This window comes from Thamnophis sirtalis, unplaced genomic scaffold (genome assembly GCF_051295495.1).
Source record: "Thamnophis sirtalis isolate CommonGarterSnake01/CBP01778 unplaced genomic scaffold, rThaSir2_p1.2 scaffold_3, whole genome shotgun sequence".
NCBI classification, from domain to species: Eukaryota; Metazoa; Chordata; class Lepidosauria; order Squamata; family Natricidae; genus Thamnophis; species Thamnophis sirtalis.
Window position 1 is genome coordinate 132,723,564 of NW_028261383.1, and position 15,821 is coordinate 132,739,384.

Below are 15,821 nucleotides of genomic sequence, written 5' to 3' on the forward strand. Positions count from 1 at the left end.
GACATGAGGATTCATTAAGGCACTGACAGTTCCCATTTCTGAGCTGATACATCTCTGCCCTAAGGACTGAGAATTGCATCTTTGAAAATCTCCTGTTGCTATACTGCTACTTTGCTAACCTCTTAACATATTTGCGGTAACACAGCCAGTAATCAGTAATGATTTGACATGTCAATATAAAACATCTACGCCCTTTGAACTTTATGGTTTGAACACTTACAGAAGTAACATCTACATATTTTTCTTTAATGTCACCTTCCCTCACACTGCCCTGCTTTTCCTGCATAATGTGATTCAAGCTACTGATAGAAATCCACATGAAACATTTCTCCTAGATCTAAAAAAAAACCCCAACCACAAACAACCCATTCTTGGCTTTTTCCATAAAAATCCTGAATTGTTCAGACAGTGGGAAAGCAGAGGTCCGTTTGTGGTAAACCCAGGTTTCTACAACATACCTCTCCATGTTCGCAGAACATGCAGTCCTAAAGGGCACATTTTAGGCATCTGGCAAAAAATCTTCCATTTAAAAGGCCATTTGTCAGCAGCCAAGCAAAGATTGCATTGTGCTTTGTATTGTAAATAGAAGAGTACTAGGCTCAGATCTTGCTGATCTTTTAGCATCTTCCCATCTCTGAAATAATCATTAAATAAATAATAAGTTCTTTCTTGTCTAAGGCATCTATATAATGCCCACGCATTCAGTAACTGTACATTTCAGTTAATTTTATTAGCAGTGTTTGACACTGCCAAAAGAACGGTTCCTGTAAATTGAGTTTATTCTTGTGCAGCTTATTTAAAAATTTAAACTAAGTTTAAAAAAGGCAATCACCAAATCATTAAAGGAATATACAGTTAAAATGCAGGAGGAAATGTTTTTGTTAATTGCCTGGGTCACTCTTAAATAGAAACACTAATCTCAGTATAGTATAAATTCATCTAGTGATATAGACAGAAACACACACACAGACACACAAACACAAAGACCAGCCTTCAGTAGCGTAGAGCATCATGGCTACAAGTTTATAAGAGATAAAATCCCATGTATCTGGAGGGTACAAAACTGGGAGCTACTATAAGACATGATTTGCATGAAGAGTTAAGATGTAATAGATATTGATTCTACAATATTTAAAATTGATATTCATTATTTTAAAAAACTGAAAAGTGTGAAATCTTACACGAAGAAATACTATCTTCTGAGATATCTGAAATGCTGGTTTTTCCCCCCGTCTATTTAGTTCCTTTAAGAAGGTGCAGATGCTGCAATTGTAAGGGACAATATGGCATATACTGTTTGTACTATACTATTTTCACTTCTGATGTTAATAGCCAATTAGCTAAATAAAATCAGAATTTGAGCTATCTTTTGGATACCAGATCTGACAGAAAGTGCCATTTTCAGAAATTAGCTTAAAATATTAACAACCACTTAAAGAGTTCCTTCTTATGCTTATGAGTTACTGCAGTAAAAAAAATAGTCCAAGGCCAAAGGGAAATCATATTCCTTTGATACAGTTCAGTAAATATGCATAGGCAGATGTTATTTTAATCCTGGGGCTCCAGCATAAAGATAGGGGGCCAATGCAGTCAAATTCAATTGTATCCTTAGACTTTCCTTCTGTCTGCTTCTGCAGGTCATTAATAAGAGACAAGAAAATACTGACCAGATGATAATTGTGTAGTGTGACACCATCACATCACAAAATGTTCTGGCTTCATTTCAGAGAAAATGCACACATATTATATAGAGTTAAGTGTAATGAAAGCAAACTAACCCGATTTCATCAAATATAGCAATGAAACCAATAAATTAGCAATAGAGCTACTATCAACAGTTGATTCCTCAAGAATTTGCTCCCCAAAATAAAAGCACTGAAGACCCTGATAATCTGGGGTAAAGAAGTTCTTATTTTCCCTTGAACATCTCATTTTCCCTAACACCAATTAAGAGAGGGCACATAATAATAACATGGTTTGTCATATCTGATCCCCCCCCCCACCGTGCCTCACCTCATGACTTCCTAACAAGTGCAACACATTCGGATGAATAAAAGCTTTAAGGGGGTTATGCTTTTATGAAAGAATCATTTATCTTCTGTTTCAACTCTTGCTGCTGGGGGGGGGGGTGAATTGGCTAGGTCAGCTGCCCCCAACCTTTTGGGCACCAGGGACTGGTTGCATGGAGTGAGGTTTTTCCACGAACTGGAGGGGGCATGGTTTCATGTGCTGCCTGCATCCCACAGATGGAGCTTCGCTTGTTTGCGCAGCCCAGTTTCTGGTATGCCATGGTCTGGTGCCAGTCCATGGACCAGGGGTTGGGGACCCTTGGGCTAGGTAAAGCAAAATCTAATCAGTGCCAAGAAGCAAAGTGAATTAAATTAGCCCTCTACAGAGATGAGATATAAGTAATCTTCGACTTACAGTCACAATTGAGCCCAAAATTTATATTGCTAAGCAAGACAGCTGTTAAGTGAGTTGTGCCTCATTTTGTGATCTTTTTTGCCACAGTTGCTAAGCAAATCGCTGCAGTTATTAAGCAAAACATGTGATCGTTAAGCAAATCTGGCTTTCCCCCATTGACTTTGCCAGTCAAAAGCTGGCTGGAAAGGTTACAAATGGTGATCATATGTCACCAGGACAGTGAAATTGTCATCGATACATGCCAGTTGTCAATTTGGTCACGTAACCATGGGGATGCTGCAACAGTCATGAAGGGTGAAAAATGGTCACAGTCACTTTTTTCAGTGCTGTTCACTAAGCAAATGGTTGTAATTCAAGGACTACCTGCTCTTGAAAGAAAGCTGCTTTGGTTGTGGAAACCAAGGATTGTAATACGCTTATGGCCCCAAGTTTTAGTTACCCTTCCTTCGTATGTGGCCAGGGAAATCATCCAGACAGCCTCTGTTTTTGCTTTCCTTCATCTTGGTTCTGCCCTCCTTATCTGACAATGTGAGCTGCTTGATGAAAAATAGGTCACTGACCTCACAAGGGGTTTGAGGGGACAAAAGAGCAGATGACACTCATAAGGTCTGCCCTTTCTTTAATTACCTTCTTCTCGTGCACGTTTCCTCATTTGTGGTGAATCAGCTGGAAGGAAAGCAACATTATAATAATAGTGCAATTCTTTTGTTCTGGAAAAATATAAGAGGAGTCCAAAGGATTTTAGTTCTGTACTAACCTCATAACACAGTGACAGATCCCCTCTTCTTTTGACAAAAAATAAATAAATATGCTCTTGCCTGGCTTATTTGTATTTATCAGATGAATGTCATTGTCCTCCATACAAGAAGAATAAGAGCAAATCGGAATTGCTTATCATCTAGTGTTTTGATTTATGTAAAATTTCCCACCATAATATGACACTGAAAGAAAAGATCCCTAGATTCAATGAAGAAGGAGAGGTTGCTCAGGGTCAAGATCTTATGAATTAACTCCAGTTTATGTCAAGTCAAGTCAGCATAAAACTAACTTGGATTGTAATAAAAACATTGAGAAATAAATGCAAGCACCATCATAAATTGTAAGTACACATTATGTCCTAAAAGAAATTCTTGACTGCTCTAATTCTGTATTTTCAATGGAGCAATGAAACCAAAGCAAATGACCAGAGCTAGTTGACCATCTCCAAAAAGTTCCTAATCAGAGTTTATTAACACTGGTAGTGCTTGACTTATGATGATCCGTTTAGCAAGTTGTGATGGCTCTGAACAAATTATGGTTAGGACCGGTCCTGAGAGTCCTGGCTGTCCCAGGAATCCCATGATCTTGTGATCGTGATCTGCATTTATGGTAACCAACTCGCACTTACAACTGGTGGCAGCTTCCTGTGATCATATGATCACTATTTGTGAACCTCTCAGCAGGCTTTCCCAGAAAGTCAGTGGGAAAGCCGGGAGGGAAGATCACAAACTGCTGGAGTAAGTTTCCCCCACCCAGCCCCTCTGCTCGCACCACACCAGCCATTTGTGCACCCCTGCATACTGTTCCCAAATTTCACCATACATCTCCGCCACTTGCATACCTTCCCCAAGCCATTCTCTAACACTCTTATGCACTCTCTCTGAGTATGACACCCTCATACAAGCTCCCCAGCCTCACTGCACCTCCCCCATCTCCTACTCATGCTTGTGCCTCCTCTCCGAGCCTCGCTGCACCTCTCTTACACATACCCTCACACCCTCCCAGAGTTTCCCTGCACCTTTCTTCCACCCCCACCCATTCTCCCCAATCCTTGCCACAGTCCTTACATGCCCTTGTGCACCTTCACCCACATCCTCCCAGATCCTTCCCATCCCTCTTTGACACCCTCACACAGGTCCTCATGCCCTTCCCCACCTGGCAGCAGCCACTTGAGAGCTGCCTGGGACTTGCAACTTCCTGCCGGTTTGATTGTGGGAAGCCAGCAGGAAGTTGTCTCACCAAATGAAGTTTTGTTAATTTCCCACATTGCTTAGTGATGGAAATTCCGTACCGGTTGCCATTGTCAATCAAAGGCTGCTTTTATTTGGATGGGAGCAAGAAATCCAGAGCTTTAGACTGGAGTGAGAAACCTGCCAGAAGACCACAGTGCCAAAGCTTTTCCATTTGATTAGACTTTTCACACTCTTCTGTATGGTTGTTGGGTTTTTCTTCCCTGTAATGTACAGTCTGACAAAACGAGAGTTGTGATATAAAAATGTCACAGGAATAATTTATTCTTTTTCTTCAAGAAGCTCTGGAAATCATACCTTGATATCTTTTTCTACAATATACGCATATAGCCCCTGAAATTTTAATCAGTTTTACAGGCTGAGGATCAATAGACTTTATAGCTAATCCACTGTTTAACCCACTGCACTATCTAAGCTCCTCTAGCATTTGATAGACCTTAGAAATAACTATTTTTATGAAGCATAAACTGCATAAATAATAGATCAGCTTAATTATTTCATAGCACTTGTTAAAAGAGAGAATCAGATGTAAAAGCAGAGAGAGTCAAATTCAGGTTTCGGTTCAGTAAAATTGCAAGCAAGAGGCCAGACTGGAAAGGATTAGTTTTTAGGATTTCAGTTGTAATTTGAAAATGCCAAAGTTGATTTGTGTAATTGATATGTCAGACCTCACAAGAATTATGCAGCTTATTTGACAAAGAGGACATTTAAAGACTTATTAACAGACAGAATCGCATCTAAAGGGGGGACTTGCCCACTTCTTACAGCATCAACAAAATGGCATTTTGTTGATACTAAATGGGTTTTGGAAAAGCAGGAGGAACAGACGTTCCGTGTTGTTCTTTCCTAGACCAGATCAGCTGTCCAACTAATCGGATGGCCTGACAACCTGCACAAAGCTTGGACTGCTGTTGAACTGTAACACGGAAACTTTGCAGTGGGGAAAACGACCATGCCAACAGCCTATAACAGTGATGGCGAACCTTTTTCGCCTCAGGTGCCAAAAGCACGGACATGTGTGCTATCATGCACGCGCGGATGTCCACCCCCATAATTTAATGCCCCTGCACTGTGCCTCCTGCGCACGCACACATGACAGCTCTCTGCCCCATGCATGGGCACACGGCTCTCTTTGAGAGTGAAAATGTTCTCCCCCACCCTCCCTCGAGGCTCTCCGGAGGTCAGAAACAGTCTGTTTTCTGACTTCTGGTGAGCCCAGTAGGTCTGTTTTTCGCCCTCCCCAGGCTACTAGAAATCCTCCTTTCTAGGAGCCTGGGGAGGGTGAAAAACGACCCAACTTGCAGACCAGAAGTTCGGAAACGGACTTCCGGGTTGCCCATTGGGCCGTTTTTCTCCCTTCAGAGGCTGAAGCTGAAGGCAAAAAATGGCCGAGAATCAAGACCGAAAATCAGCTGGCTAGCGCACACATGAGCGCTAGAGCTGACAGGGCAACACCTTGCGTTCTCTCAGAAATGGCTCCATGTGCCACCTGTGGTACTCGTGCCATAGGTTCGCCATCACAGCCCTATAATGTTTTTCCAGCTGTTTCAGTTCCTTTCAGGAATGAAAATGCCTGCCTTAAAAGGAGCAGGAAATTCTCTCCCTGGATTAAATAGATTTCTATGGCCAAGCTAGTCTCAATGAATATCTAAAATTTAATTCCCCACTCTCTGTCTGCAACCATTACCTTCCATCTGTACTCAACATCCAGGTTTGTTTTTTTCCAAAAAAACATTTTTTTTAAACTTCAAATGTATCCCCCTTGTAGGACTAATTTCTCCACTTAGGCAGTTGTTTGAGCAGTGCCTCTATAAATTGTGCTGTCTCTCCTAATCTTGAGTGGTCATTAGGAAATCACTGAAGTATGCTTTGCTGAAGCCTATTATATGACTCCGCAGCTGAGCTGGTGGCTCAGAAAGTGAGGCCTGAAGAAAACTTGCTGTTTTCTGTTTTATTTCCTTCATGTTTTAGGGTTTGGTTTCTGCTACAGTCTCACTCAGAGCAATATTTTCATTTCTCACGCTCCTTTGATCATAAGACGCCTTTCAGTTCTAGATCCAGAAAAAAGGCCATGATTAGAGAAGACAATGTCAGATCAGTTGGGAGCATGACTACAAAACCCACCCCTACCACCAAAAAAACCCCCTCCCCCCCTTCCTGTGATTAATGGCTTCCTAGGATGGCTGCTTGAGTCAAGTTGCTTGTCTTCCTTCCTTTCCTGAATAGAAGCTTTTGCTACCGCTTCTCTTTAACTCTGTTCTTTTCTGTTCCTTTTGGGTTGTGTTTTCGACTCCTTTTAAAGATTTGTTTTGCTTTGGCTGATCAACTTACCCTTAGCATCAACCCCTTAATCCCTGTCTTCTCACAGGTCTGGCCCGAAGGGTTTCAATCTATCTTGACAGAAGTAAACAGGGAGGTGAGTGCTCTCTTTCCTCTTATGTACAAGGGAGGGATGGACCTTCTAATCTTGTTACTTGGTTGAAAAGAAATGGCATTCCTTTTAACGCTTCCTAGGCCATGTTAGCACTTGAAAAACAATTTAGTACCCACAGCCTGTTTGTGTGAGATCTGTTTGTGTGAGATCTCTACATCATGGGTGTCTAATAACGCTTCTGCAGCAGGATGAAGGGGGGGGGGTGCTCTTTGCTTTGGGAGTCGGCTTATTAACAAGAAGTGGAATTGGGAAATTGTTGCCATGTTATTCCAATAACAGGGCACCAAAGCTCCATGACCTGTGTGTATATTCTTCCCACCCTGTCTCTGTTCTTCTATTTTTCAGGAGGTATTTGGGGATGTCAAGTCTCATTTTTTCCAAAATGTTCATGATGAATATTGCCTTTGTTCCAATTTTGACACCCTGTGCAAAATATACAATGGCTGTGACCTTTTGTGTTGTAATATAGAAAATGGGTTCCCTCCTTTGTAATGTAAATGTCCAGAAAATGGTTCTGAATCTTGTTTTTGACTCCGGGTGAAATCTGTATTTAAGATTTGGGGCGGGGTCAGTCATACTGTGGGACTTGAAATCTTTCTCTGCTGCTTTAGATGTTAAGGTAGGGATCAATGGCTAGCACAACAGGATGTGAGGTGTGTGTGTGTGTGTGTCAGAAGGGCTGATGTAACCTTCTGAGGTGTTTCATGAATTATGAATACAGTATTCACTTGATGATAAGAGCCGGGATATGTCAGCAGTGACGCCAGAGGAAAAGTGGCCTTGTGACTTGGTCACGGAGACCTTTGTACTTCAAGTTGATTCCTTGGAAGGACTGCACAAAATTAATGCAGTCATTTTACCATATAGAGCCTCCTCGCTGGCCCATTGACAGGGTACTAATGAGCAAGCTGGAAGATTGAAATGACTTCCCATTTGATACATTGAGCATCGGACCAGCTTAATGCAACCACCATTGAGAATCGATACTAATAATGCTCAGGCAATAACCATCAGCCAGAAGCAGATAGACAGATGGTTTTTATTCATCACCAGGCTATCAAGCTAGGAGGCCTGTTGAACTCTTTGGTCTTCGGTCCAAGGGTGCTTTTCAGAGTGACTTTGCGTATTACAGCACAGAAAATGAGATGAATGGATACAGCAGTGCATTTTCTTCTTTTTCTTATGCTGTGCTAAGTCACAGCCGTTATCCTAATATTCAGGCGCCAATCACCCTTTCTTCATGGCCAAAATACAGTAGTACTCCATTTCTCCTTACCTTAAATCCCAGTTCTAGTCTCTAAAATCAGTGTGAGCCTCTAAATCTTGTTTCCTATCTTTTTTATTCTCACATCTAACTCAAACCACAGTGGTGCAGAACTCTGAGAATGCAATCAGTTACCTCAAGGACAAGGCCTCCAGGCAGGAGATGCAGGGTCAAAAAAAAGTCAATGGAAATCATGACTTTGATCAAAGCAATATTGATCAAAGCAAAGACCCTATTTTGCAAATAATCCTTATGTGCCCTGATATGGAAAGATTTAAAGGAAAAGAGAGGAGATGGTACTACAATATATGGCGCTGGTGGGGCTGTTATCCAACATTTCTCAATCAGTCTAAGAGCCCACATATGTCCTCTGTGCCAGCACAAGATGAACTGACCACCACTTCTCTAGTTGCCCAATAAGGAAGTGCCCAAATCAGCCTCCAGCTGGTACTTTTGCCCTGTCCCTGTCTCATATTTCCTTGGCTTCTGCAGCAGAAAAGTAAGAAAAAAGCTAAGTCACTAACTACAAAGCTGCCCAGAAGCCCAAGGAGAACAAGAGGTGCAGGATAGGAAAAGGAGAAAGCCACAGGATCGAGAGGCAGGGAACAACAGAGGTTCCCACTGATAGGAGGGCAGCCACCTGAAACCCTGCAGAGCTTGAAAAGGGAACGTTGAAGTTTTAAGCTGCACTACATAGAGCTGGAAGAAAATCAGCTGAGCAATCCAACACCTATTGATGTCCTAGGATCACAGAGGCACAATTGGACCAAACCCCCATGAAGACATTTATCTCCCAAGAAGTTCTTCTGCAGTCAGAGCCATAAAGTTTGGTATCCTACAAGAGGAGAGACAATGAAAGTAGGACATAGTGAAGAGGGCTGCGATTCTGAGCCCCTTTTTGTCGTGTAACTGATATTTGGGATGAGAAGAGTGTTATTTGGAGGGGCATTTTTAGGATCGAATGAAGAATGAGATAATCTACCTTCCTCCCTGTTGCTTGAAAACAAAAAGAGAAACATGCCTTATGCAGCAACCAAGAGAAATGGTCTAGAAAAGATCAGCTATGCATAATTGGTACTGATGCTCTGTTGTGGCCTCTATGCATACAACTAATCAAAATGGAGGATTAGAGCAGGATAGAACACCCAACCATTATTCTTACGGGACAGGGAATCTGAATGGTATTCCTTTGGAAAGCAGTGGTTCATAAAGTCAAGCCCCTTTTTTGAAGTTTTTGCTGATCCATTGAGATGCAATTCTGCATCCTGCATGGATCATCATTGGAGGTTCTCCTTTTTGATATGATTTTACCTAGTTTGGTAATGAAACATCTGGAAGAAAACAACCAAGCTCAGAGAGCCTGAATGACCCAACAGTGCCCTTGTACATCATAGTATTTCAAGCAGGACTGTTACTTCTTGCATGAAGCAAGTGGGCTGAAACATTTTTTTAAAAATCTGTTTTCTGGAGAAAGTTTTTTTGCTCCCAAATCTATTTAATCACATACGATGCTTTCAGAAGATAATTATTGCTGTAACAAAGTTTGGGTTTTCAGGACCAGGATCTGATAGTAGTAGTAGCAATAGCAGGTTTATATACTGCTCCATAGTGCTTTTACAGCACTCTCTGAGTGGTTTACAAATGTCAGCATATTGCCTCCAACAATCTAGGTCCTCATTTGACTGACCTCAGAAAGATGGAAGGCTGAGTCAACCTTGGGTTGGTCAGGCTTGAACATCTGGCAGTTGGCACAATTATCTTGCAATATTGCATTCTAACCACCGGCACCACCAAGTCACCATAATCAATTCCATGGCAAGATTTTTCTCACAATACAGGGTGGCAGTGGCAGTTTCAGATTTCTCTACAAGAACGAGCACATTTCAATTTCTAAAATTAGGTTTTTACTTTTGAATGTGTATCTCACTTTTGTGTTTTTTCCACCACTCAAATCCAGTTTATTACATTAGTGAATTATCACTACCTTAGTATTTTCTTGATATTTTCCTCTTTGTCTGGCATCCCAAGGCAGATTGATATTCATTGGTTGCGTTCACAAACAATAGATGAAAAGTATATTTTTGTGAAACTATCCAGGTGACTCAAAACAATGGGGTCATTCTGCATTCATTAAGGGAGTCTGTTAAAACCTGAAAAAATAGTTTCTGAAATGAGTTTTTAGCAATATAAGGAAAATTCGTTGAATCTTCCTGCCTTTATTCTTTTTTTTCCTGTTGCATAGTTCAATATTTTATTTTCTTCCTTTGTTGATTTTAAGATTGATATCCTACCACGGCACCTCCAGCAGTGTCGCTCGTGGGTATCTAATCATCCCAACATAACATGTTAGATCACTTGAGCTCCAAAGGATTCCAGTGCGATTTATGCTTTTAGAATATCATTGCTTTGCTATTTCTTTGATTTCCAAGGTGGTTTAAATCACGATAAAATCAAAAGCCATAAATAATAAATTTCATGTAGCATCAGTAGCTGCGGTCCAAGGCAAGCCAGCAATAAAATGGAACATACGATACCATCTTAAGAAAACAGTCCAGTTTGGGAATCATATACAGTAAAGGAGGGGGGCTCTGCAATTGGACCATGGCTATCGGCACTTGCTCCTGGGTTAAGGACCAGAACCAGAGAGTTCAGTTGCCATTATATCCAGGTACATTTGAAGAAACAGCCTTCGCATGGTTGTATTTGGGTTCTTTCCAAGGATGCATTTGCACAAAGCAGCACTGGCACACTGTCCTTGACATTATGGAATTAATACAGAAAGACTTTCTTGTCGAACAGACAGGCCTGTCTCCTCCTTTTGTGTCTTTCAAATGGGGAGAGATGGTTCCCAAAGGGAAAGGGAAGGATAGGCTTCACAGTCTTCAACAGGGATATATATATATGGAGTCCTTGGCTTAAGACCACCATTGAGCCCAGCATTTCTGTTGCTATGCCAGACAGTTGTTAAGTGAGTTTTGTGCCGTTTTACAATCTTTCTTGCCACAGTTGTTAAATGGATCAATGAACTTGTTAAATGAATCTAGTTTCCTCATTGACTTTGCTTGTCAGAAGGTCGCAAAAGGGGATCACTGCAACTGTCATAAATATGAGTCACATGACAAGGATTTTGATTACATGACCATGAGAATGCTGCAATGGTTATAATTGTGAAAACAGTCATAAGTTACTTTTTTCAGTGCTGTTGTACCTTAGAATGATCACTAAACAAACTGTTGTAAGCTGAGGACTACCTATATTTAGCAATAGCAATAGTGCTTAGACTCATATACAATTTTCACAGTGATTTTACAGCCCTCTAAAAGCAGTTTACAAAGTCAGCCTATTTGCCTCAACAATCTGAGTCCTCATTTTACCCACCTCGGAAGGATGGAAGGATGAGTCAACCTTGAGCTGGTCAGGATCGAACTGCTGGCCAGCAGCAGGATTAGCCTGCGACACTACCTTCTAACCACCGCACCACCACAGCTCATTTAAATTGGACAATGGCAGGAAATATCTGCTATATTACAAAGTAAAAAGAAATACATATATGAAAAGTTTGCAAAAGAGCACAACCATGGAAGCAGAGAAGAGCGTTACAATCTCTGTTCACACAACTCAATTGTGCTCGTACCAATAAATGGATGCATCTTCATGTATTAAAATCTTGCTGTCTGAATATTGGGAGTGCAATCAAGGAGAGCCCGTTGGGACCAGTTGTTAAGGCACCAGGCTAGAAACCCGGAGACCATGAGTTCTGGTCTCACCCTAGCCCTGAAAGGCAACAGGGCGGCCTTGGGTCAGTCACTCTCTTTCAGCCCAACCTACCTCACAGGGTTATTGTTGTGGGGAAAATAGGAGAAGGAAGATGTGTTGGATGTGTTTGCCACCCTGAGTTCTTTGTAAAGAGAATAAATGTCGGATACAAATAAACAAACCCAAAGTCTTGCCCCTAACAGAAGAATCTAGATCTTGGAAATAAAGTAACAAAAAACTAATTGTTCAAGAGATAAATTGCATGGGGAAAAAATGGTTTCGAAAGGCTCTGAAGGAGGTCAGCAAAACAAGTGCCTACCTTACTCTAACATCCCACAAAAAAGTTTGTATTTCCTTTCTTTAACTAAAAAGAAATCGGAGGTCAGCGGTGTACTCATCCTGGGGGGGTATGAGAAACTTGAGAAGTGAACATGAGTCAATAATGTTACATTTTTCCCCTATTTAAAAACCGCTAGACACCTCCTTAAATAAATATTAGTTTGCCCTGAAGTGGCCACCTGGCTCCCGGCTGTGTGCAGTTTTCTTTTTATTATGATTTCACAGTCTTCTGTATGACCATGTAATTAGGGGACACTTATCTATGGGTTACTTTCAATGCCTTGTAGATGACTTTGCAAAAAAATAACATCTGAACATCTCATCTCTTGTGAGAGGTTTTAATCCCTTGCAGTCCTTTCAGGCCCGAGGGAAACAGTGCCGTCCTGGTTCTTAGCATGTGGCTCCCTCTGGTGGGGAATGTTGTAAAAATGGACCAGGCTGTGGTACTGGAGGCTCTTCTGTTTCATCAAGGGACTAAAAGAAAACCCTACTGCTCGCTACTTGTTTATAGTCAGAAAGATGCTGCTGTGCCTGGAACTGTGTCCCCTAAGAAGCCGGTGCTATAGTACATTCTGTTAAAGTAAAGCGTTGCTTTATTTATCTCTCACATTCTAAAATGATTTTTTGCAACGGCAAAATAAAAACTGTTGCAGAAGTGTTGTGCCCAGAGGGAGGAAATCCACAAAACGTGGACGTAAAGATTGCACACTCATTTAAGGCTTAAAAAGAAGCCCCATTATTAAGGCTCATTTAAAGAGGTAAAGGATGTCATTCCAGAGATGTCAGCCTTTTGACCTGAATGCCAAAGGCACAAATACCATAACTACTTTTATTGTAGGTTCGCCATGACAGAATATTGCAACTCTGAGTATATTTCTCCTCCCCTGCCTTTCTCTCAAAAAGAACAAGGAAGGGTCCAATCTGAGATGCTTTATCTAATTCCATTCCTGCTTTGGGCTCAGATTTCTCTTCTCTGGCTATTGCAACTGGCATACAAACTGCACCAATGCGAAGACCTTCATGGACTCGGCTGCCACATGCATACCAGGCCTGAGTGGGGCATTGCAAAATAAGGAAGATCCCCAGAATCAGCTGACCAAGGGACCTGCAGCTACCCTGCCTCGCTAAACCTGAGTTTGAATCTATTCTGCCCCATACAGACTCCCAGCGCCTGCAGCAGTAGTACAAAGCTTGAACATCATCGCTTGGCTGGCCAGAGGTCAAGATGAATCATTGAATATCTTAGGCATATTGATGATGACCTCTCCTAGTAACCACATAGATAATAAACCAGGACGTGAGAATCAGGGGTTGGTTGCTACCGGCATTACTGCCAGTTCGCTTCACGCGCACATAAAAAAGGACAAAAAAAACCATAACGTCAGCAGCAACCAGAGAACTGGTTCGGAGGTGTGGCCAGCCTAGTTCGCTGCCAGTTCTGCAACCCAAGCCAATATTCCACTACTGGTTTGCCCAAAAAAAACCCTGTCACCCACTCCCAGTTCCTGCCATTAATCCAGAAGAGTAGAAGGAAGCTATTATCTTATTTGCTAATTTAGTAGCAAGTACTCACAAGAGTAACCATAAGAATGAGCACCATTTCAAGAAAATCAGGATTCCTTCCCTTTGGTCATTTGAGGATCTATAGAATAAAGTCCTTTTGATTGGTACTATCAGACATGAAGTATCAAAACCCAGGTGACTGCTAGCAAGTAGTGAAGAAATACCAAATCCTCCGGTTCTGTGTTGTCATATCTAGATTTTACCAGTCCTGCTTGGGGCTTCTCACTTCAGTATCTTTATAAAGCAAGATGGTCTGGCTGTATAATGAGAAAGTTGAACAGTCTCCCATGTAGCTTGTTGAAGGACCCTAACTAAGAAAGAGATTTGTTTTCAGAAACACAGTGGGATGTAATAACTGTAAGCCATGTCTGAGAATTATTTTTCTTCTAGTCATTTGTTGCATTTAGAGTCTTTCCCTTGAGGTTTCTGTTGCTCACCATGAAAAAAAGCAATTAAGAATCCAGAACACACTATTGACAAAGGATAAAACTGGGGAAGGATATAAAAAACAGAACTAAATACAAATATAGACAGGTATTTTGATCATGGTCTGTTACGTTTTTAGTGTAACCCCTGAGTTTAATCTTCGCTTCTTTTGTTTTTAAAAAAAGATAAAAGTTATTATCAGGTTTTCAGAATTATGCAACATTTTATATTTGCACTGGCATTTGCTTTTTATGTGCTTTTTTTAAAATAGATTTTTCCACACCAATATGTCTTGCAAGAGACGACTTCCTCTCCACAGGGTTTGTTCATAAACATTTATTTGTGTGCTACCCATCTCGCAGGAGAGAAAGAATTGCTTTATAAATCCCATTTTACAGATGGAGAAAGTGAGGCTTCAACAGGGATAGTGTTTCATTCAATTATTGTTGAAGTCAGGAAGGTAAATGACAGGATAAAAACATACATCATTCCTATAAAGAGACCAGAATGGCTCTGCAGACTCATGAAGCTCCTTTAAAAAGCATCATTATAGTCACTCCTAGATACTTTGAAAGCCTGGGAAGGATGCTCCAATTTCAACAGAAAAACCTCTATGGTACCTGCAGTTTGACAAGAGCAAACTCTAGTAAACTGTGGCACTGTATTCATTTTGGCTTGATCAACATTCATCAAGAGAAATCAGAAGCATCTTAGAAAGCCCACTTTCATATAAAATCTAATAATCGGGATAGAAAGTGCTGCCTAAGCAGAAGAAGTTAAGTTATATTCCAAACAATCAATGTCATTCCTGACACGAAAGGGGCACTACAATAGAAGGATGTTGGCTCGGCATCAGGCTAAGACTAACTGAAGCCTTAACTTAGGTAGCAACCCTCTGTAGCATTGCCAGGCCCAGCATCTTTGGAGGAGCTAAACTGCAAACGAGCCTTGTCTATCTCTGCTTTCTCAGATTTCTGTGAGTCTGAAAGATGCAGGTTGTGCTGACATCTTTCGTACAACTTCAAGGAGAGTAGCAAGGCTGGTTATGAGGGATCAGATCACAAGGCTGTCTTTCATTGAGGAATCTCGTTGGGTTTCATCCTTATCGGAATCTCCTGCATCTAGACCTGGGATAAGGTTGCCAAGATCCTTCCTTTCGCCTCTGCTAACATTTTATTCATTTAATTTGCTTACACTTTCATGCAAAAGCAACCATAGACTCCAAGCTTTTGCAGACTGGACTACAATTGCGAATGTAAATGAGCCTTCCTCTAAATGGGAATGATGGGAAAGCTAGCCTATTTAGCATTGCTTAGCAAATGCTGCTTGCTAAAACTGAAAAGGCCTCCATCCATCCCAATCCTGCTGGATTTATTTTGTCATGCGGATCATAAACAAGATGACAAACACAAACAGCTTGGAAAATGCCTATCATTCAAAGTATTTGCTTCATACTTGCTTCAGATCTCTTGCATTCTTCCGAGCTGCCAGGGAAGCTAAAGGAATAATCAATTTGGGTGTCCAGATAAAGATCTAAACTGTCAATTTAACTTGTCCTTTCCTTTCCCCTCACTTCTATTTCTTCCATTAGATTCAAAAGCTGTCA

At 41.2% G+C, this 15,821-nt stretch overlaps 1 protein-coding gene across 2 annotated transcripts in view; it reads left to right on the top strand.

The window, feature by feature from the left end:
• Window positions 1-15,821, top strand: part of RPTOR (regulatory associated protein of MTOR complex 1) — a 427,126-nt gene that overhangs the window by 383,620 nt on the left and 27,685 nt on the right. The window contains exon 29 of one of the 2 annotated variants that reach the window (XM_087710142.1): window positions 6,802-6,849. The exons of the other annotated variant lie outside the window; for it this stretch is intronic. Within the exon in view, the coding sequence (XP_087566268.1) occupies window positions 6,802-6,849 (48 nt within the window). The remainder of the gene's footprint in view (window positions 1-6,801; window positions 6,850-15,821) is intronic. 2 annotated transcript variants of the gene reach the window in all.